This window comes from Macrobrachium nipponense, chromosome 2 (genome assembly GCF_015104395.2).
Source record: "Macrobrachium nipponense isolate FS-2020 chromosome 2, ASM1510439v2, whole genome shotgun sequence".
NCBI classification, from domain to species: domain Eukaryota; kingdom Metazoa; phylum Arthropoda; class Malacostraca; order Decapoda; family Palaemonidae; genus Macrobrachium; species Macrobrachium nipponense.
Window position 1 is genome coordinate 44,818,371 of NC_087201.1, and position 24,980 is coordinate 44,843,350.

At 34.9% G+C, this 24,980-nt stretch overlaps 1 protein-coding gene across 1 annotated transcript in view; it reads left to right on the forward strand.

Moving 5' to 3' along the window:
* Window positions 1–18,328, forward strand: part of LOC135221174 (unconventional myosin IC-like) — a 162,029-nt gene extending 143,701 nt beyond the window's left edge. Inside the window, exons 17-24 of the mRNA XM_064258998.1 lie at window positions 5,253–5,430; window positions 5,721–5,823; window positions 6,358–6,485; window positions 6,798–7,019; window positions 8,964–8,990; window positions 14,664–14,764; window positions 14,863–14,962; window positions 15,321–18,328. Of these exons, the coding sequence (XP_064115068.1) occupies window positions 5,253–5,430; window positions 5,721–5,823; window positions 6,358–6,485; window positions 6,798–7,019; window positions 8,964–8,990; window positions 14,664–14,764; window positions 14,863–14,962; window positions 15,321–15,341 (880 nt within the window). The 3' untranslated portion in view covers window positions 15,342–18,328. The remainder of the gene's footprint in view (window positions 1–5,252; window positions 5,431–5,720; window positions 5,824–6,357; window positions 6,486–6,797; window positions 7,020–8,963; window positions 8,991–14,663; window positions 14,765–14,862; window positions 14,963–15,320) is intronic.
* The last annotated feature ends 6,652 nt before the right edge of the window (window positions 18,329–24,980 follow it).

The following is a 24,980-nucleotide window of genomic DNA, read 5'->3' on the forward strand; positions in this document are numbered from 1 at the left end:
AGATGGGAAACATTCTCTTAGTGGCAGAAGTTGTTTCCCTGAATGGACTATACTACGTACGTATATAAAAGTTTTTTCCCACTAAGAACGGAATTAACATGTGAAGGATGTCGGGGTACCATAAAGGCATAGATGTTATGGCACATAACCTAAAAAGAACTAGAAGGAAGCGCCAGCCTGGCGCAAATTGCGCCAGAAGCACCATCCAAGATATTTTCTCGTTTTAGCGAGTTATTAACCTAAGAGTCCAGTAGCCTCTCGGGCAGCAGGCTCGGTAACGGCAAGATTCGATCCTGATTTAGTTACCCATTTAATCGATAAGGGGTCGTTTACAAGGAATGATGAAATGATTTATTTTAATCACTTAGGCCAATTCCACGACTCTCTCATATCGCAGAGAGCATCGAGAATCTCTTTTTTCGCCCCTGTTCGCGTTAACAAAAGAGAACCTATTTGGGAACAGACACGGAACGTAACGATCCTTAAGAGGTTAGATGCAAGATTTTGCATGTGCGTGAGAACCTTCTCGATCGAAGATAATAACTGTTGACGTATGTCTAACATTTATTGGAAAAAGTTGTGAGAACCTGCGGAAAGTCTTCTAAATAGATCTCTTTGTAAGGTAGAAGACAAACAGGCTTCCTATAGACTGCTTCCTTTTCCTCGAACCAAGAGAGGTAGCAATATACGACATCTTTAATTTAAAGAAGGGGAATAAACTTTAGTCTTTTTTCCCCTAGTTATAAATTCTTAACAGATATTAAGATAAATGGGCGTGAAAGGAAGAGAGGATGAATGCCTCATTTTGGCCTTAGAGAGGTTGGATTCACAGAAGTCACGTTCTTCTCACAGCATGTTTCGTAAGGCTTTTCCAAGAGTATCTGGATATTCTATCAGAATCTATTATAAATAGACCTGAAAAACCTCTCCACTCTGAGTCTGTCCGCGTGCAGACTGACCAGAAGTGGACATGAATGAGAGGATTTTTCAAGGTAAATGACAATAGTCATGGCTAAGACATAGAATTGCTGCAGATCGTGCTAGATGGAATGAGGAAACTGTCCTCTTCCGATACCTCTGTGAACCACATAGCAAGGTTTTTTCTTCACTTTCAGAGGGAAGAATCACCTATGTATATATCTGCTATCAAAGAACGCAGTAAAAGACTATACTCTGTCTCTACAAGGGGAATTAGAGATAACAGAGGATTAAGATCTCCGGGATCTTATACGATACCGCAATACGACAAGAGTAGGATATCATGTACTTCGAATGGGATCTTTTTGTGGCCACAGATTCCGTGTTCCGACAAAATGGAACTGCTCCTCATCAAACTTCTTTGAGGAAGTTTATGAAGGAATTCTTTGTTTCTCTTGGTCCTAAACGACCAAGAAGACAAGTGAATTTTTTGTGCATTGGAATCTCGCATCAGATTCAATGGAGACTCGGCAATGGGTTCTTGCCAGCATAGTATGTCTGGCAAAAGAACTAAATCCCTCTATTCCTGACTCAACGCTTTCAGATAGAAGTTCGTTGCCCAGGCAGGGTACTTACATTTTCATCTACAGAAGAAGAGATGGTTTAAACGTTTGCCTACAGTGTCTTCGGGGTGCGATGAGGGCTCAAAATGCTTCCCAGAAGGTATTCAGAAGGATACAATAAGAGCTAGAAATCAGGGTTCCGCCCAATTTCAGCTCAGTCTCCTTCGACTTCCAGACTCCTTCCCTTCCTTCGGGCAAGGATAGGGAAGATTCTGCAACGAGGAACCTCATCTACATGTAAGAAGAGATCTCGTTAGCAAAAGAAGTGTTCACGAAGGATCCTCCTCGGAGGAAGACTCTTCTCTCTCGTATTGTTAGATATCCTGTCGTCTACTGGGTGTAGCTGACTAAAATCACCTCCCCTTGCCAGGGGCCAAAAGCTCAAAGGGTAAGAATTTCTTCCACCCTTCTCCAGTCTCCTAATAAACTATGTGGTTGTTCAGGACTTTCGGACAATGTAGCGCCAGCCAAGCGCCAAATGCCAATACAGGCGAAAAAACGCCAGAGGCGGACAGTTCCAAGAAACTCTGTCATGGTCGGATACTGAGAAGGAGCGGGCCTCCAACCTGGCGCAAATGCGCCAGAGGCGAACAAATCGGACAGATATAAGAGTGTCCGATGTGGACATCGCCAGACAGCCTAGAGACTCTTCCAAGCTCGAAGCTCCAGCAAGTGTGGAGGAGCCAAGCCAGGCGCGAGGCGCCAGCCAGGCTCTAGGAGCCAGCCAGGCTCTAGGAGCCAGCCAGGCTCTAGAAGCCAGCCAGGCGCCAGGCTCCTTCAAGGCTAGGCTCCAGTCAGAATTGAGGATCCATCCAGGCGCAAGGCTCCTTCCAGTAAAGAGAAACCTAAAGCTCTGTCATGTAAGAGGGCTAGTCCCCATTGATATGATACAGGTAAGGCTCTTCCATGTAAGTGGGTCAGCCCCCATTGGCACGATCCGAGAAGGCTCTGTTGTGTAAGCGGGCTAGCCCCCATTGACATGATCCAGAAGGGTTTGTCAGTCATAGGTCCCTACCTCGCTGAAACTCTTGAGGCATGCAGACTCATAGACAGTAATCATGAAGTCTTCTGCCAGGCTCCAGGTGCCTTCCAGGCGCAAGGCACCAGCCAGACGCAAGGCTCCAGGTGCCTTCCAGGCGCAAGGCACCAGCCAGACGCAAGGCTCCAGCCAGGCGCGAGGCGCTAGCCAGGAAGGAGGAGCCAATCAGGCACCAGCCAGGCGCGAGGCACCAGCCAGGCGCAAGGCACCATCCAGGCGCGAGGCTCCAGCCAGGCTCTAGGCGCCATTCATGGCGGCAAGGCTTACCCAAGCCATGGCGCGAGAGGCAACTAGGCGCCTGCCAGGCACGAAGCGCTAGCCAGGCTCCAGGCTTCACCCAGAAGAGATCTATATCAAAGAACGCCCTGGCCTTCTTTAAGACATTGTGATCTCCTAAGCACTTGATAAGTGCATTGATGATTCCTTCAAACAGCTGAGAATTAAAAGCGCATGAAGTGCGAGCTTTTCCGAATTCTTGTTCTTTCCCTAACAATATGTCATAAGGACATATTAGCTGTCACATACGGGAGATGCAACTCTGTGTTGACTTCCCATTATCCGAAGGATGTCAAGATAACCTTCGAGGGATCCTTCTCTCTTGGTTGATACGTGTCTGCGGATACATTGCTGGGATAGGGAGCAGATACTGTTCCTTAACTAGTGAGTTAAATTTTATTTAACGTCGTGTTTTTTTGGGGGGTTTTTTGAAAGGAGTTTGTAGATAACTCTTTTCAACTTAAGCACTAACCCTCGTGTTAGGATCAGGTGATCGGGATCGGTGTTGTGCTCCTTAATTATGCCACTAGGCATAGGCATATTGTCATGTAAGAGGCTCTGTCGAGTAAATGGATAAGACCCCATCGACAGACCCACAAGAACTCTTAGCCTTAGGTCACATCCTCGCTGAGGCTCTTGAGGCGAAGCAGATTCCTATGCATTAGCCATGGAGTCTTCCGCCTGATCAAGTAGGAACCAAGGTTTTATTTATTTATTACCTACAACGTATGTTGTTTACCTGTCTATTCAGTAAATAGTTGTCTCTTTCCCACCACCAAGGGTGTCAATCAGCTAAGTATATATCTGCTGGGTAAGTTCCATGTACAAAAATGATATTGTTAAGATACAATAAAGTTTTGTACATACTTACCTGGCAGATATATACGATTGATGGCCCACCCAACCTCCCCTCAGGAGACAGATGGAAGAGAAAATCTGGTTCTAGAACGGTAATCGTTCCTATTCCTGCCACACAGCGGCAGGGGCGGTAGATCACCTGACCTACCTGCAGCGTGTGCCGCGAAATTCGAATTTCTGTCGAGGACGACGGAGTCTATAGCTAAGTATATATCTGCCAGGTAAGTATGTACAAAACTTTATTGTATCTTAACAATATCATTTTAGACTCTTCTGTAAAGGAAAGATACCAGATACTACATACAGTGTTACTTAGATAAAAATGGCCGACTACCTTAGACACTAATTACTACTGACAACTTTCAAATTGGTGGTTAATACAAACAACCACTGAGGAGTCATTTTTGCTCTTCAGGGAAAATCTTATCTCTCTTGATATTTCATGTAGTAGATTTATTTCCTTTATATATGCATTGCTTATGAAATTAAAATGTTCAAAATTCTAAAATAATAAATTTCATTATATATGACTTATATCTGAAATCTATCTTAATGTATAAGAAACCAGGATTTTTTGTGTTTACGCCTGATGGTGGTAGTTATTACTTGTACCTAAAACCAGCTGCTTGTAACCTATAGGTTAAACTCGTACAGCCACTCAAAAATGTTTTGCAACATAGTACTTCAAAACTTTTCAAGCAATAGCCTATAGTAGTGACATCTGGCACTATTTGGCAACTCTGTTGTTAGCATATGAAACAACTCGGACACTACTGATATGTCAGAAATTACAGGCAGTTTCTCTTAAACTGATTGTTTTTTCAATATTGTTGTGTCAGTGCTAGTGATGAGACAGTTTAACTTTCCTGTCCAATTATGGCATCACACGACAACATACAATGATATGAGATTTTTTCTTGTGTTTTTGACAATGATTATGGTAGAATTATTTCTATTTTTATATAATTTTGTTGATGATTATTCAGTATTTTATTAGTTATATTTGAATTCCAAATATAATTTTTTCTTTGACTTTTGCGAATTATCTGGCATTTTCAAAATGTTTAGTTATTTTTCGTATTGTGAATTTTTCACTCACGCTTTTTTTTTTATATTGTTAACCATATGATTAATAACTGAAACTGAATAAGAAAAGCACATTTCATTGTACATATCAAAATAATTTATTATTCTTAGGTGAACAAAAACTTCTGGAACATGTTGCACATTTTTGAGTGACTGTACGCTTGATTTGCTTTATATGGTAGAATGGAAATTTTCCCTGTACACTTGATTTGCTTTATATGGTAGAATGGAAATTTTCCCCAACTCATTTTTTTTCTTTTTTCTTAAAATGGTGCCTTACATGCTAATAAATTTGATAATTAATCTCAATGATTTGACTTGGACATAAGTCAGGGATAGCATACATTGTGGTTTACCATTTTTATGTTCTATTATCATTTGTATATTTACGATGTATATAGGTTATTGTATATTTTAATATTAATTTTTCTAATGTGCATACCTAATTACAGGTTTGTGAAAGGATTTATCACCCGCAATGAGCCAGTCAACCCAATCAATGCAAGATTCCAGCAGCTAGTAAAGTGTGAATTTTTACTAAGACTTGCCAAAGTCTTGCCACAGAATCTTCTAGACACAAATTGGCCAGTTGCACCTTCTTCTTGCAAAGCGGCTTCTAAAGTTATCTATGTAAGTTATGGTTTATTGTGCATTGACAGCTCTTTTTGTTTGGAAACACATATGGAACCATTATAATACTACTGATATTTCATTTAGCAATGGTACAAGGACCTGAATATTCAGTCAGTAAAGGCAGTGAGTTCAAATAGTATACTCTTCTAAATGGATGAAACCAAGTCTTTTAAATTTAAAAGACTTACTAGAAGATTTTGTCTATTTGCAAAAGTCAGTCTGTCTGTTCACTTTGTTAAAATATCTTAATTTAATATTTGATGTATTATTTTATATTTCTGTTACAGGGTCTCCATAGGACGTACCTAGCACGCAAGTATGTTAAAGCACTAACTCCAGAGAAACGGTCAATGTTTGAGGAGAAAGTCTTAGCAGAACAGTTATTCAAGGGTAAGCTCAGAGGAAAATATCTTCTTGTACATAGCTTTTGCATTTATTTACCTACATAGGAAGAAAAATCTCTTATCATACAGCTACGTACATAAAATAACTGTTAATCCACATGACACAGTATAAAAATATACAATATTATGAAGAAGCCATAAAGCAAATTATTACATACTATACTATCAACATTATTTGTGAAACCTTGAACAGATAGAAGTGTTAAAATGCAACAGAGCTAGAAAAAATAGTGAATTTAATAAAATGAAGAATAAATGTTAAAATTGTTTTTAATAATTAAAAGTTTCAATATGTGGATTTTACCTAGTATATGCTCAACTTGGTAGCAAACCATAGTATACTGTATATTATTTGCTACGTTAGTAATCACCTTCAGTGACCAATCAAACAAAAAATTTTATAATGTAGGTGAACTAGAAAAAGTAAAACTTTTTAATTTCAGTGAAAAAGTATAACTGTGTGTTATGTATCCTCATATGCATACATGATTGGCCATAAATGGTTAAAAATATTTTGCAGGTAAGAAGTCAAGCTATCCAGACACCTTACCACATTGGTTTTTGACATCAAGACTAAATACTGCTGAAGAGTCACTCCGAAAAACTGCCTTTGAGGAGAGTATCAAAACAGCAGGAGAGAAGACAAAGGTAATTTTTCAGAAAAAAAAATCTAACTTTTGGATGGTCATGTAACAGAAAGAGGATTCTTATTTTCTTTAAATTCTTAAATATACCGTGGTCGTCATCAAATACAATAAGTCATACATTAATAATGGACTGTGAAAGTAAATCAGTAATACTTCCAAAATATTTTTTTATGATTTTGAATACTAAATTAAATTGACATTGAGATTGGCTTATATGAAAAGCTTTACAAAAAATAACCTAACTGTATGTCAATGAGACATATGAGAAGTTATCTTACCTCTAAAGCAGAATAGCATTTTTTCTTATTTCTAGTATTCAACTCCATGCACAAAATATGATCGTCATGGATACAAACCTCGCGAACGCTTGTTAATCCTCACCTCTGGGGCTTTATACCTGTTAGAAGCCAAAGAAAACAAGTTAAAACAGAAACACAGGTTCTCCTTGAAAGAAATCCAGGGATTACACGTCTCTCCTAACAACGATAACCTCCTCCTCATTCAGATCCCAGTTGAAAATGCGAAGAAAGATAAGGTATGGAAAAAATTCACATTTTGGTTACAGATGTAATTTGGTGTAGAGTAGTTGGAAGTTTTACAAGAAATCTTTAGAGTGAAATATTGAGCTCTCCCTTCTTTTGGTTACATATTTTACTTACACGAGTCAGATTTTCTTAGCATCTCCTAGATCATGTAATAAAAGTTTTCTTACATATCAAATAAAATTTACAGTACAGTACTGTCATATTAAATCCTAGGGCTATGGATGAGTACAGAAAAAAAGTATTGCATAAAGCTGCTTGAAAAAGTATGAAGAGTGCTTCACACATGATACATAAGATATTTTAACAGTTCTATTTATCCCCTTCCCACTGTCAAACTTCTTTAAATTTGCCTTGCACAAATTTTTTCCTCTCATTTTGGAATTTGTGACTGTAATCAAGTTACCTAATAATAATGAAATCAAAATATGCCAGAATTATACATCCCTAAAGCATGAGCAAAAATATTTCATTCATTATATGTATTAAGCTGCTCTTATTGATCATTCATAAATAATTTAATGATGTGAGTAGGATACACAAATGTTCTCTTACCGCTATGTTAAGATTCACAGCCTTCATCAGGAAGTACATAAATTATGGGTAAAAGTTGTTTTTTTATGCAGCAATAGCAGTTAAAATGAAAAGTTCCCTAATAGTACAAGAGATTTCAAGGCATTTGGATATTGAACATTACATTATATCGAAACTTTTTAGGTATTTCTCTCGCTCTCTTTCTCTCATTTATATCCTTCTGTGTCCTCCTCTGTCCATGTTTGTTCTTTTCACCCATTTTTCCTTCTAGTTAATACTTTAATTTCATTTTTTGTAATTGCATGAATACTATATATGTTAATCAATTTTAGGTATACAGTTATTTATAGTGATACATACACATACAAGACTAATACAAATTTTAACTGTAGAGATGTCTACTTTTAATATAAATAACTGATATAACAGTTTTAGAAAGCTTTATAAAATCTATTTTACTGTGAAGGTTGCATAATGAACACAATTGACTACTTGTTCTTCAATATCTTCAAGCTTGTTGTAGGCCTAGTTTCAGGCTTTTGCATTGGTATTAGAATTTTTCAGTTATTAAATGTGCTAACAAACTGTTTAGTACTTTTTCATTTAAGTACACAAAAAAAAATCAGGATTTTTTTTTATTCTTATTTAGAACAAAACTGCAACCCTCATCTGACTATTTACAATAAAGGAGAGTTAAAAATTTCAATAAATCTGTGTTTAAATATTATGAAAGAGCTTAATAATAAATACACATTCATGACTGAGAAAGGTGATATGCCATGGTCCTCTAATTATGGTTGAATTATTTAAGGCAATAACCATCAGAAAATTTTAATGTAGTATGTTAATCACAAATTAGATACTTCAGTCATTCAAATTAGTAGTAGAGTCTTGCACTGCTCATAAATGGAGCTAATCCAGCTTCAATTTTCATGGTAGAGTAGCCAGAGTATAGCTTCAGTTATATTTGGTGCAGGTCTTAAATCCATTCATGGATATTTGTTCAGAAAATATTAGCAGAAACATAATACTTGACATTTCAGGACTTTAGCCTTTGAGTGCAAACAAAAAAGTAATGTAATGCATGGTACTCAAGACTTGTATTGTAGTTATTAAGTAATTGTGATTCCTGTGTTTTCCTAATTTTAACAGATCAGGGCAGTCATTTAATAAATCTTTGGTTCAGAATTATCTAAAATTGGTGGCATTTTGCATGAAATTTTAATATTCAGTATATTAAGGCTGCATGATCAGGAAAAAAGTAAATCTATTATATTATTGATCTCAAGGAAATTTTGTAATTGGATTAGTCATGCTGCCTTTTTTCTAAATTTTTACTAGAATTTTTTCTTTCAAATTTACCATACTAAATGGATCTATTGATTTTGTTGCATGTCATATAGAGTGAGGGTAAAGACACTAACCCTAAGGTAAGAAAGGAAAGTTTGCTGTGATTTTATATTTTTGTTTGTTTACTTTAGGAAAAGGTAGAATTAGACATTGGAGTATGAAAAATTGGAGAAAAATCTTATCAAAATAAGTTTCATATACAGTATTGGCATTTTTTTACTGAATACTTTATGCAAACATTCATATTTTCTTTAGTACCCATCATGAGGCTTTTATGTATTTTGATATGATTTTACTCTTGGAGCATGCTTTTCATACATATCAGTCTGTTGCTTTTCTTACCAGTCAGTAAATAGTGTCATTAAAACAGTGCTGACTAGCTATATGCATGTAGAGTGAGTTTGCATGACTTTTCATGTATGGAAGATTAGTTGAATACTAACTTTTAGTTCTCTATGAAAGATGATTAGAATACTACTAATTTTATTTTAACCCTAGGCCTAGAATTAAAATGAAAAATAAAATTACAATTAGACTACTGTTCAAGTCAAGAAAATCATTTTAACAATTAGTTTTAATACTTGTTTCACAATGTTAAGAGCTAATGTTACATTTTGTACAGAATGTCAAGCACTAAGAAAATGTAAGAATTAATGATCATGACTACTTAATCAACAGCATGTTTAGCACAGGATTAAAGATGTGTTCAATGAGCAATGTAGCTATATTGTGCTATGAAATGAGCAGAATTGTACTGAAATAATTTTTCATTGCTTCAAAATACAACTACTAACAGAATTTAGTTGATAACTGATATAAGTTGTTAGTGTTTTTATGGATGTATGTCACATTAATCATCACTTAAGACTTTAAGTGGCATTTACACAGTAGAGATATAAAGTGGGTGAAAAAATAAACAAGAAAAAAGTTGTTTGAAAATCTATACTGGATACTCTTATTCTTTCTTCTTTTTCTATTTACATGTTATAGAGAAATCTGTGAAGGAAAAAGTAGTTAGCAAAGAAATTAACTTTGGACATGTTTAAATAGTAGTGGTTAGGTATATCATTATATCTCTAGGAACATGTGCAAAAGTTTTGTATTCTTGTATACAATATTTGAGGACTGGGTAACTGATTATGCTTAGGTTAGGCTTAGTTTGTGTCACACTGAAATATTAACCTTGAATGGTTTGGAGGAAAGAGTATTGTCATCATTCGAAGTCTTGACTAATATAATTAATGGAACAATGAAGCAGAAATAAAAGTTCATTAGGTTATATCTGTAAATCTAGTGACTACAAGTATATTGACTAAGAAATCTTTCATGTCTCTCTACAGTATTTATTGATGTTTTTTGAAAAAACAAGTTTAATATTAAAATTCCTTCATAGTTCTGTATAGTCTAATTTGCAAGCACAGAATAACAGCAGGATCAATATGTGATATTCTAATAAGACACTATAAAAGGCATGTTTTTTATCATCATTTTTTTAACATAGATTAAACACATAGAAAATAGACGATAACTATTGATTATGAACTGATCATAATAACTGCTGTATTGCAAAGCACTTGATTACATTATTACTTACTAACAGTTTTATTATTTTTATACTTTTGTTTGCCTTTGATTTGTTTACTGACATTTGTGCACATCTGTTTAAGAACTTAATATGTTATTGCAAGCATGTGCTTTAACAGAATGCAGTTTTTTTATTTTTTTTTAAAGATTAAGGGAAAATAGTAATCAAGCATATCCTATGAATATTTTAGTAGTTAAGAACAGCTTTCACTTCTAAGAGATAAACACATTTAGTTAAATTGCACATTATACTGTGATCTTTATTCTCCTCACTCAGGATACCTAAAAAAGATTTGTAACTAAAATATGGAAGTGCCATTGGCTTTTAAATTAAAGTATTTTTATGTGAACAACATATGTAAATTATTATAAAGATTACTTCTGCAGAAAAATATTTTTCACATCATAACAGAAAAAGAATAAAATGTAATACAGGCAAATTATATATTAATACGTAATGATATCACTGGGTCACATATTTTACATGATTTCCCTAATCGCCTCTACCCTTCTATTTTTTGGTAGAGATGTTAATGAATATACAGTATTGCTGCCAATTTCCTTGAAATTGAGTAATGGTCATGTTAGTGTTGAACATGTATTTTAGTTTTAGTACGTGCATACTCTCTTTTTTGCAGAAACACATGGACATGGCTTAATACTAATTTTGACATCTAATTTTTTCTTTTAATTTTTCGACATTTGGTTTTTGTCTGCCACAATGGGTTCTATTTACTTTCTCTGTTCCTCCTTGATTTAAATAATTATGTATTAACTTTCTCCACTTTATCCTTGTTGGGTGAGGGGATAGAAACTTGGTATTTTATATAGTATTGGTTTTATTTTACATTGTGTGAAATCCCTCAAATAAGATAGTATTTGCCTACAAGTTGTATGATATAGTACTCTCAACATTTTTTACACAAGAAATTCAGCAACTTGTAATTTCAGTTCTTACCCTACTGTAATATACCTATGCTATTCTGTAGTAGCAGAGTCATCTCAGGTGCCACATTTAGTTGTCTGTATTACTATGGCTGGAGACCACTGAAAAAATATTTTCAAACCTTGAACTATGCCATGGTCTTCCATGGCTTTGAGTCTGAGTTTCCTTACATGGGAGAAAACTTGAGTACATTTCCTTAAAAAAAAAAAAAATCTTTGCTCCCAGCTTTCCTTTAGCTTGTTAGAATATATGAAACTGACAGATTACAAGGCACCTGAAGTGGAAAACAGCCTTACAGTATTGGTACACAACAGACAAAGGGATGCACTGCAACATGAAGATTATAAAAGAATAAGGCTACCTGAGCATGCAGGAAAAGCAGTTCTCTGGTATCATAGCAATATTTTACTAGAAATAGTGCTAAAGAGGACACATTTCACGGAGCGACACGGCTTCCTCGCCCAGAAATAGATTTTTCCTACGTCAAAATCCCTTTATTAAGCTCTTTAACATTTTAAGATTTCTCACTTTGTAATGTATCATGGTCTGACCCAGAAATTTGCAAAGGGATCAAAATTATAAGGAATATCTTGCTAAGGAGACTAGAATGGTTCCAGATACCAACCCGGAAGGTCAAAGTGCATCCAGAAATAAGCTGGAAGGATGAGAAGGGTTATTGCATTGTCCAGCTGCTTATTAGATCCTATTTTCCACTGTGGTTGAATAATCTATACCTATGCATTACAAAAGATAAATAGTCCTGCCTGACATTGTTTTCTGCCGTGATGACCCATAGGCAATTCACCTACAGCTTCATGTAGTAAGTCTGCATCATAATGTACCTCTCAAGTGTAGGTGGAGGAAGAAAAGTAATTATTGTAATAATTGCTTGTCATTGTTTAGTACAACCATAATGTAGAGTAGACTGGCAACAGGACGGAGCAAATACATGCATTGAGCATATGGAGTTATGGTGACAGAAGTAAAAAAAGAAAATGTTTGCCACAAGGATTGGGAGGGAAGAACTAAGAGAAAAAAATCTAAAGCCAATATGTAAAGTGAGATGGGGGATGGATGGAGGAGGAATTGGTGCAGAGATCTAATGGAAAGAAGCAGAAGGCAATCAAGTACACCCCCATATCTACTACTCTAAAGATTTTCAGATGTAGTTCAAAGTACTGTCAGAGTTAAAGGTCATTCAAGGATGATGCACTTGATACTAAAAATCAAAATGCCAAGGAATTTCATATATGTATCCTGTAATATGTAAACCTACTAGGTCATTCTTTGAGGTCTATTGTGCATGCAAGGCAGTTAAGGATAGAGCACTGTAAAGGGTGAGAATTCAGGTGAAATAAACCCTTACTTTAGGCTGGCAAAGGAATAAGGAAAGCAAGAACAAAGAGGTAATACAGATTTACAAAACTGCCGCAAGATTTAATTGGCATATGAATATGCTAAGCCTATGATGCTATTCAATATATGCAAAAAACAGACATCATAAAGCAACTGAATTTGACTATTTTACTGATACAAAGTGGCAGACAGTGCACCTCATATGATACACTTTAGGCATTACTTAAGGTTCTCTACAGTATCCCTTCAGCCCCTAGCTGCTCCTTTCATGTTCTAATTATCTTTCTTCCATCTTGCTTTCCACTCTCTCAAATCAATTGTTTCATAGTGCAAGTATGATATTTACCTCCTTTTATACCTTTAAAACCTTTATTCTAATTCCATAGTGGCAGAAGATGGCCAAGAAAGAAATATAAAGAGGAAGGACACCGTTATTGGAAAGAGAAATGAGAAAATGCAAACATCACTTACAAACCAAAACCTTACACTCTACACTTTGAGCGACTGGGGTTATACAGTACTTTTCTGGAGGAGAATTCCTAACACCCTGAAGAAATCTATCTTTATGAATTCTGATTCAGTAGTCAGTTTGTACTTAAATGAACAGAAAAATGATCTAGTTTAGGCAATTGTTGGTATTGAATTTTGGTTATTTAAAGGCCCTTTTCTGCCAATTGTCTCAAATCATTGGCATTTTTATACGGCTTCTGCTGCTTGATTCATCCAGCTAGTTGTTGCATGGAAATTTATGTAACATGACCAGCTAGTTGAAGCTTGGAAATTTATTTAATATGACCAGCTAGTTGCAGCTTGGAAATTTATTTAACATGACCAGCTAGTACTTGCAGCACTGAAATTTGTTTATCATGGCATATGTTCCTCGATTGTCTTAATCAGCAATGAAATCATAAGTCTAATGTATACTTTGGCTTTAGCATATCCTTTACAGATCTTTTCTAATTTCATATGCAAATTTATATCAAGATTTCAAATTAAAATAGTGTTCCTGAAGGTAATTATAAGATTTGCATTCCAAGGCTCCACTTTTTTGCTTCTTGTGCTCGTTTCTCAAATTCTGCGGTTTTAAATGAATACGGATGTGTTCAGTCTTTTGGCTAAGTAACTTTTGAAACACAATACTTGCATATTCATGTCTATAAGGTCATCCAGAAATTTTGAATGACACTCAAGTTCGATATGCAACCATTTTTATGTGAATATCAGGCATTTGAATATTTCCATGCTGTTTGTGTTGCCATTCTCAGCTTTCCAGAGTTTTTAGACTACTAAAGTACAATATCATTTTAGTGTTTTTAATTCTGAAGGCATTTAGTCATATGTTTTGTTTATTTGATATTAACTGGCACTTACTGTAATCCTTTTTATTATTTTAAATTAAGTTCCATAACCTTTATTACTTTCAGTGTAAAAGATTTTTCTTCAGCCCTCTGGTAGAAGTGTTAGTCATCTAGTTCATAGCCACTACTACTAAACTATATTCCTGACAATTACTGTACCCTTAATACTTCTATATAAACACCTGTTAGTAGTACTTTTAAGTTTACTATTAAAGCCTATAAAATTGTCCATGGTATATCTTTAATTCATCATCTGTTTCTTTACTATCCTGAGATTCTCATAATTCTCTTGATGTTTTCATAGCATTCTGTTTTGTCATTGCTAAAAGGCTGACACTGCTGATAATGAACTTCTCGTCTAGGCAAGGAAGGGTTTAACGGGGGGGAAAGTTAATTTAAAGATATTGGCAAGCACTTAATAAATTAGGATTTATTATGTAGTGTATGTGACCCAGAAAACTTATTTTCTGTATGAAGATTGTGTACTTATGACATTTATTCAATCACAGGGCGACTTGATTCTCAATGTTCCCAATGTCACAGAAACAGTAACAAAGATCATTACTGTTAGCGACAACAGCGAAGTCCTCAAAATAGCAGAAACTGACTGGTAAGCCTTTTATTAGTTCATCTGTGATACATGACAAGAAATAACAGTAAGGATCACTTTCATTTTTCTTGAATTACAATAAACCATTTTCTTTTTAGCATTGGCCATACAATGAAGAATGGAAAGCAAGGCACCATTATGCTGGACACAGGTGCAACTACTATGATCAACAAGAACAAAGAGGGCAAACTGCTTGTAGTAAGTACTATACCTCGACAATTTTCTAGTAATTTTTCCCCTCACTATTTGTAGTAACTGTACGTTTACAGAATTTGGCATACAGTAATGATTGCATAGGATTACTCTAGTATATTTATCCATACACTGCAGGACAGGTTATTAACCCTAAAATTCTGGTTTTATGAAGTATACCCTAATAGCTGTTACTTTTCCCTTATTTTGTTAATATTATAGTACTACTGTATTAGGCAATTCAATTAAAAAGTATTTGAAAGTGTTTTGTTATAAATTCAAACTTTAATATAACTTGATACAGCCTGAAAATGTATTATTAACAATAACCTTCAGAAGTTTTATGAAAACATCCTACTTACAGGTGGCTGGACCAGGACAGTGAGAGCAAAAGTGTTGAACAAATGTTCAGCTAACAGGATGTACGATTACTGTTGTGAGATTTAGGTATGACAGATGCACATATGTGTGTTCCTATTTTTATATTTTTAATGCATATACCTTTCCTATCATAAGATAGGAAGAATTGAAGATGCCTAATTTTGCTGTACATTTACTATAAAAATGAGCAAAATGTAAGTTATGATTTAGGCAATTCTACAGTAGTATTGGTTTGTGTGACTGAACTTTTAAGTGCATAAACTTGGAATTTAATCATGAAATTTCTGCACTTGTTGTGTACTGTAAATATTGATGCATAGTTCTTGTTTTCTTTTGAACAAAGGAATCATATGGTGTATATAATGATGCACCAATTTGTGGGTTTTCCAATTTACAACATTCACACCGCACATTTTAATTTTGCGTAAGCCTTCAAAAGTGCTTCTTTTTTAGGAATAAAATTCATATTTATTTATTCACTCACCATTCATAAATTTCATCCAAATGTTACAAATTTAAATCAAAGATGTTTAATAGTAACAAAAAACAAGCCTTTACGAGTTACCAAGCTAGATACTATTCTTGTCACGTTACATATTTACTTTGCTACTTAATTTAATAGGTTCTAACTAGTCAATAAAAGATTACCTTTTAAGTTTAATTACTGTGATACAAATAGCACAGTTGGTGGTATGTAATTTGGATTAAGTTTAAGGATAGTAATGTTTCCACCATGAAGCTTTTGTCTTCCATTAAATTTAGATGGGGAGTACTGCTATTGAATATTTACATTTTTCTAAAGTCATCAGTGATAGGTTGATTATCCTTAAACTAAGCATTCCTGTATTACAAGATACCTTGCACTGTTATTGGTAGCAGTCGGCAGCATTGTTAATTAAAGGGCTGCATTACCTTATCCATCATATACTGTCTCATAAAAATTTGAATCGGGCATACAAGAAAATAGTTAACAGTAATCAAAAGGTCTTGAGAAATTTTCCCACGAAAAATGTTCTTCATGAAATATGTTTAGATAATTGTTTAACCAGTTGGCTTTCCAAATTTTGCCTAAAATTATTCTTTGCTAATCTTCTCAACAGCTATGAAAGGTTCAGTCTTTCTACAAATAACAAAGAACCTCAATTTTAGTATATATTTACTGCTCTTGTACTATAATGAAATTTATATGAGTAAGAATGATCCAAAATAACTTTACTGCTAAAATCTATGTTGCAAGGTCATTTTAGGAAGTTTCTTTACCTTTAGTCAAATGGTGCTAAGAGATCATAATACGTGACTGAGGTATCCTGCCAATAACTAAGAATATTTATTTAGCTTAATCATAGTACTTAATTACAGTTCTGGGCACTTGCACAACTGCATTTTGAGTTATGTTGTGAAACTGTAAAAATTTGTAGAGTATACCGTAGTTTAAGGTTTTAATTATTTTCTGCAGAAATGTACTATGTTTTTTTTATTACACTTCATTAAACCTCTAAAACCCTTCTTAGATTGAAGTATCCATATATAAAGGTCAGTTTTAGTTTTAGAAAAATATCACAATAGTTGGTCCTCGTTGCAGATACACTGGTAGTTTTTGTTATAAGGGGAGGTTAAAACCTTAATTTTAGAGACCAGACTTTACAGATGCAGCCACTTTGTGATATTTTTTATGATGAATTTGCATTTAATATTAGCATTACAATTGATTGTATTGTTCATGTACTTATACAGGTGATCATAGTTGTTACTCGAGTAAGCTTGATCTGTGAATGGTAAGATTTCAACATGCTGGTAATCTGGCCTTTTGCTTTAATTCTTGAATTTACATGGCATATAATGTCTTCGCTATTAAATGCCCAAGATGACCTATGTACATGGGATCCATTCTGTGTAATTTACTTGGAAGCATACTGCAGTAATTCTGTAAAAGTAAATATTTATTTTTCCATGTTGTCGGGAATTTGCATTTTAGTTCCTTGTAGCCTACTTTTCTTGATACCCATAATGCATTCCTTTTGATGACTCAATGTAAACCTGTTGTTGATTTGCTAGGAAAGAGTTAGGCAAAAATACCAAAACACTGTACTAAAATTTAAGTTTACACATACATTCCAGTTTTCATTTTTTATAATTATGGATCCAATATGCTAGAAAGCTTTTGCAATTAAATTTGATAAACTTAAAACCAAGAGGCTCTAGGATGTGTGGAGAAACATAGTTTATGTTATGAATTGACCAATTTTTATTGCAGCATACAAGGGATATCTTTTCAAGAATTATCATGCCATAATATATAATCTGCCAAAAAAGTTTTGTTTATTGTAAACTAGTCTTTAGATTTTACACTTTTATAGCTTCTTGTGACTAAATAAAAGTTTAACTCTTGGTGCTAATGAGTATAAATGCAATACAGTACTTCATATTCTGTATTTTCACTGTATGCAGAAATTTTTTATTTTTAGAATTTGTTCTAAGAAGGGCTTTCGTAGAGTACAAAATTGACACTTGTTGTGATGACCTTATCTACAAAGATCTAGGAACCATAATATAGTTATTTCACGTCCAAGTAGTTTTGTTATTTACTCATCTGAGTTGTATTCCTTAGATCAATATAGTATATTTTGTTCTTTGTTTATGCAAGACGAATGAAAGCACTTACATAAATGGCATTCAGCATGTTCCCATTGTTAATTTTTCCAGGATATTGACTTGTGCCTTAGCCATCAGCATCATGAGCAATACTGCATCTGTAAATTAGATAAAGAGCAGTTTAAAGATTCAAACTTCATGAAACAGATTTTAACCTATACTATACTATAGTATACCTATAGTATATACATAATTTATATGAACATCACTGAATGCCAAGTAGGTTCACACAGGTTGTACAGATTTTGAGCATTTTCCTGTGAATGAAAGAGTTTTGTGATTTGAGTAAAATGTGCCTTTATGTGCCAAGAAAATGAAAATAAAAATTAAAAATGAAAATCTTGTATTTTATCCTTACCATCATGTAATTTACACTCGCCCCAGTTCTATACCGACACCTTTTATTTAGGTGAGCGAGTCAGAGACTTCTGACATGTCCAATTTAGCAGTTCTCTGGTATCATAGCAATATTTTACTAGAAATAGTGCTAAAGAGGACACATTTCACTGGGCGACACGGCTTCCTCGCCCAGAAATAGATTTTTCCTACGTCAAAATCCATTTTTTAAAATTGTAATCTGGGAGTTCAATCAATTACTGTACTGGAAGTATCCCTAAGGGTGATGACTTTTAATCAATTATAGCCTTTGGTACCACAAGAACGAGGTCCTTCATAGTGATAAAACAAGTTTGAGAAGACTTATTACCCAATAAGACAAGGCAGAAAATCATGCCAAATTTCAAAACCAGATTTGCCCTATATACTTAACAACAGTTTCCTTACTGGAAACATTACACCAGTAAATTCGGCCTACATAAAACCAAGCATCTTAAACATGTTATTAATTTAGTTGAAGGATCAGTTCTCAAATGAAGCCAACCAGATTTCTAGGTGCCTCCAACTTGGAACGGTTCTAAGAGCAGACACCTGCTGATGTAAAGCCAAAAATAACTGTTGAGGATAAGTTTCATTTTGGGATTTACATGATGTTACTTGGAAATATGATTATATGAGAATACTACAGAATGGAGCTAGGGTGGAAGAGACCAGTCACAGAAAAAAAAATAATATAGTATAAAAGGGCAAGGGAATACTCCATATTTGGTATTGTTTTCGGTCCTCCTAAATCTGAAGGTTACAAATGCTTATTGCCTTCCACACGTGATTTGTTCTTAAACTATTTACTAAGTATAATTTATGACTAGGGGGATTTTGGCATTCTTTTGTCATACACTACCTCCACCACCTCCCTCCATCATCCCCAAGCAGCTTTTATCAAGCTTTCAATCTCAGCTTCACACCCTCCCTCCTGGCTTAAAGTAGATACTAACTATATTTGAAATTCTTTGCTCGTTTCAGATCTAGGCTGCTTCTATCCTGTATAAATAACCTATCCCTTTCCTACTTGTTAAGACATCATAACCTCAGCTTCACCCACATTTACCCTCTCCACTCCACTTCAGACTCGTGCCCCACTCTCAACCTTCCACCTGATTCTTTTTCAGTCTCGCCAAAATCACCATGGTGATTTTAATATTTCAAATCCCTCCACTCAATACAACCCTAATTAGTTAAAACAGATATGGCCAAGTGACAATCCTTGATGTAAACAAACCCTAAACTTCAAAACATTTCTGTTCTCTCACAGGATGTTATCACTGTCCCTATTCTTCTAGACACGTCATTTCAACCAAACTAACCACATTTCTAGCACTTTCTTCTTTTCTCAGCACCAAAACATTACCTCCCTTGGTATGCTATCAAATGCCTTCTTTAGTTCCATAAGTGCAAAGCAGAGCTGCTTACAACTTTCCAACATATTTTCATGTAATGGTCTTATCATAAAGACAGCTTCAACTGCATCTCTCCCACTAGTGAAACCACAGAACTGTTCACCAATCTTCATAAATGCCAGCAATCGTTCATCACTTTTAAAACCTAAAACAAGTGTACTGTTTCCTCCATAACTAACACAGTCCACAGTATCTTTCTTTTGCTTGAAACATATTAACCACCAGACTTTCTTCTTATTCTTTTGCCATTATTTCCTCTTCTCACATTGCCCTTAACAGTTCCAGTATCTCTTCTTACCCCTCAATGCTAAATACCTGCAACATTTCAATATGAATCACTGATAGACCTGGTGGTGAGCCAGTCTAAATTTTGCCTAGACTTTTTTTAGCTCTATAGACTACATATCTCCATTACTGGTCCCTCTCTATTATCCCCTCTTTCTTTTCTTTGTTGAAGATGCTGATAGTAATGTAGCCATCTTTGTTTTACATCACAATTATGCAAAATATCTCTTTCTGTATCTCTGATGACACCTGACTAACCCAGATCTTGTCTTTGCTTTTTCCTTGAATTTGATATTCTGTAAATATTGTTTTGCACCTTTCTTCAATACTAAACATTCTATTTATCTCAACTGTAGCTCTTCCATTAGTTACGCCCAACACCATCTTTCTCTCCCCTCTTCTTTATGTCACTCCTCAGCACCTTGCATGTCTCTCATTCCAATCTTGAAAGTCCCAGACATCTGCCGCACTTTCTTGTACTACCTCTTTATACCACCACCACTTTTCTTCTCCTTTTGACCCTTCCATAGCCACTTGTTCACCAAACTGCTTACTTGATGTCTTTCTCTTGAATACTTAGAATGTTGGTGCTATTCTCCTTTAAGATCTTATATTTTAATTCTTTACCTCTGATCTCTTCAACCTCTTCCTGGGTTTTCTACTTCTGTTTTTAATATACATCACTAGCAATCTATGCTGTTTCAGGCTTTTGTCTTCTCCCCAAACCATGAGGTAGTCTATTTGTTCTGTATTCCATCATTCACATACAACAATAAATCTGCCTTCTCAAAACAGATGTTCATACAGACTAACTTGAAACTGCCATTTTCAGTTCACCTTCTCTCCATATTCCAAATGAATGGCCTTCATATACCTCCAACTATTCCTGCCGGAATTCCAATCAGATCTATGAAACTGGCCCCTTTTACAATAATTTTCTAGGCCTTTCTACAAGTCTTTGTTGTGCTACTGCTTTTCTGAATAATTATTCCACCATAATCTTCCACCATACTCATAACATTCTGGAAAAATCATACTTTCTACATTTTACAAGAGAATATTATGATAATATAGTATAGTATATATGAATTTTATGATCACACCTTTTCAAAATATATATTTTCCTTGAAAATGCCCGATACAATTTATATCTAAAACTGGAAAAACTATATATTTTGAATTATAAATGTTTATGAAGCAACCTAAACCAAAGATGTAGTTTATAAGAAAGAGGTTATTGATAATTAAAAGTCACAGTAGTATTAAAAATACAATTTTTTGTACAAGGTTAATAATGACTAGGAGAGACTTTTGGATACTGCTCTGTATCCCTTGTCAGTCCTACTGATGGTAAAACAATGGAGGGAGTGTTACAAAAATGCAAGAGGGCGGATTCTTTTAACAGTGTTGGTCAGGTAACCCATTTGATAGTTTCTGTTGGTGAGACGGCTGGAACTGTGAAGTGGTCGTTCAGGTGATTCCAGCTCAGCAGACTCTCCATCGGTGCCATAACTTTCAGCTATAGCAACGTCAGTCATCTAGGATGAAAGAGAGTTGACAGTAACATCAGGGGTCTCACAGTCACCAGACACATGAATCTTAAAATTGTCGACAAAGTGGCCAATTATTAACAAATTAACAAAGCTATCCTCATCAGTGAAGGTTTTGTTCCCTTCGAAAACGCACCCCTTTCTTATAGCAGCCCCTTCCACTGATCGACTAACACCAACATCTCTACTCATAAATATAACAGAGGCACCATTTCAATTGATGTTGTGACCTGGAATGAACGAAAGTGAAAGGACAGCATTATTCATTGCACTGAGCTTGTAGGCCCTGCAATGTTCAGAAAGTCTGACTTCTAAACCCCGCCCACTTTCTCCAAAGTATTTTTAAAGACAATTGGCACAGGGGATTTGGTAAACACCAGGTGTTTTCCAAATACCATTATTATTATTACACTAAGCTATTTCTGATTGTATTTTTAAAATTGAAACCAATTTGAATACCCTTTTGATGGATATTCGTTCGCAAGATAGCAGGTATTTTCCAATTTCGGATTATAAGCAATGGATAAATACTCCATATTTTTTACCATATTAGGATTTACACTCCCAACATAATATGTTCGTTTTGCTTTGGAGATAGCGCTTTCTATAATGTGAGTGGGATATTTCTAACCCTCAAAAACATTCAAGATATGTTGATGCTCATGTTCTAAAAGTTCAATATCACAAATATGAAGGGCCCTAAGACAAAAGTTGGCAATAGTATTCACTTTTACCCTCAGCACATGAAAAGAATAGAAACTGATATACTCCCTCAGCATTAGTACTCTTACGAAACATGGAAAATTTAAACCTATTACTTATGTTATCTCTAATAACCAACACATAAAAAAATGCAAGTTTATTGTCTTCCTCTAGTTCAACAGTATTTAATAGATGGTACAATGCTATTGGCACACCAGCTGTTGCAGCTGTGTGTTGTCCCCTTTAAAAAGAATAAAAATATCAACAACAAATCTGACCCAGACCAGTGACTTAATATGTGGATCACAATGTTCTAAAATACTCTTCTCCACAAACTCCATGCACAGATTGGATAGGATGAGCGATAATTTTGAGCCCATAGACACACCAAACAATGCTTATAACAAACATAGTTAAAGTAAAAATAACTAGTAGATGCATACAGTCTAACTAATGCCAAAAAAGGTTCTAAAGGAAAGGGGTTGTATAACTGTTCTTCTAAAATTTTTATCCTAAGGTTATCCAAAACATATTCCAGAGGAACATTGGTGAATAAAGCTATGACGTCTAAACTAACCATTCTGCAGTCAGTGTCAATAAAGTTGTATGGGAGGATCATATTTTTTTCCAACAAAACCACCTAAAATTAAAGCTAGCCATTCATGCAATGCCCTTGTTTCACATTCGTTCGTTCTTGGTCACAACATCAATGGAATGGTGCCTCTGTCATACTTAAGAGTGGAGATGTTGGTGTTCGTTGCTTAGTGGAAGGGGCTGCTATAAGTAAGGCGTGTGCTTTTGAAGGGAACTAAACCTTCACTGATGAGGATACCTTTGTCAATTCGTTAATAATTGGCCACTTTGTCGATAATCTTAAGATTCATGTGTCTGGTGATTGTGAGACCCTGATGTTGCTCCCATCTCTCTTTTTATCCAAGATGACTGACGTTGCTATAGCTGAAAGTCATGGCAACGATGGAAAGTTCACTGAGCTGGAACCACCTCAATGACCACTTCGCTGTTCCAGCCGCCTTGCCAACTGAAACAATCGAACAGGAGTTACTTAACCAGCAATTTTGTTGTCCTAGTGCCCATAAAATACGAGGAGGGGAAGTATCCCCAGATAGTGCCAGTAAAAAATGAAGAGGACAAGTAACGCCCAATAGATCCTTGATAACTGAAGTCCTTCTGCAGGGGGATTCCCCCTTCCAAACAATAACCTCTCCTCTTCCCTCTCCCCTCCTCTCCATCTTCCATATACTAACAAGAGTCTTCAATAAAGGTAAGAGTGATGTTAAATGTTTATTTATCCATTCATTAGTCATTCACATTTATTTTTCATTGTTTTTTTATGGGAAACTGTGTTTGTCCCCTATAAAATGTATTTTAAAAGATATTCTTGGGTGTCTGTAATGCATTAATTGGATTTACATTATTCCTTATGGGAATTATGTATTGTTTTGGATTTTGTATGTTTCAGACTTCGTGAGACATTCTGGAACAGATTATGTACAAAAACTGAGGTTCCACTATATAATATATATATATATATATATATAATTATATATATATATATATATATATATATATAAATAAAGATATATGCCACGAAGGAAAAATAAACGAACAAGTAACTGCGAGACCTTTCGACGTTTTCACGTCCTTTACTAAGCAGAACTGACATACAAGAGGGAAAAGACAAAACAAGAAGATTCGTATAACTGACAGATAGGGATTATAAAGAGATTAGTACCTAGAATCCGACACACCTGGAAGATGAGTAACCTTCCCAAACAATCAAATAGTATAGTAATTTTAGATAAAGCTGACTACATATCACGTATGCAAGCCCTACTGGATGATGATGTGACTTATAAAAAACTAACAAAAAATCCCTTTGATCAAGTCATAAAAAACTTCAATAGCACAGTGAAAAATATCCTTAAAGATAAAACAAAACTACTAGGCAAATTGTCAGTCAAATCTCCTTCGCTACCTTACTTGTACGGATTAGTCAAAACGCACAAAGAAAATAACCCTATGCAGCCTATTATATTATCAGTACTGTTGGTTCAATTTCTTATAAACTTTCGAAATATATCACAAAGATCTTGTCCCCGTTACTTGGAGCCATCTCCGATTCTCATATATATAATTCTCTAGATTTAGTTGATAAATTAAACAAAATTGCTCTTTGCCCTACTGATAGATTCATTAGTTTTGATGTATGTTCTCTTTTTACTAAAGTCCCTATAGACTCTATTTTAGACTATCTTAGTAATGAACTAACTCAGCATGAATTACCTCTACCTATAAGTCACATTATTTCACTCACGAGTTTGTGCATTTGTGATTGTAAGTTTATATTCAATGGTGAATTTCATCAACAAATATTTGGCATGGCAATGGGGAATCCTTTATCACCACTACTCTCAAACTTGTGCATGGAATTCTTTGAAAAACGCTACTTACCTAATATCATTTATATTCCTGTAAAGTGGTATTGTTATGTTGATGATATTTTAGCAGTTCTGCCTGTCGGTATTGATGTAAATGATTTACTCTCTAAATTAAATAACCAGGTACCATCGATTAAGTTTACTCTAGAATTAGAAAAAGACAATTGCCTCCCTTTCTTAGATGTTTTGATACATAGAGAAC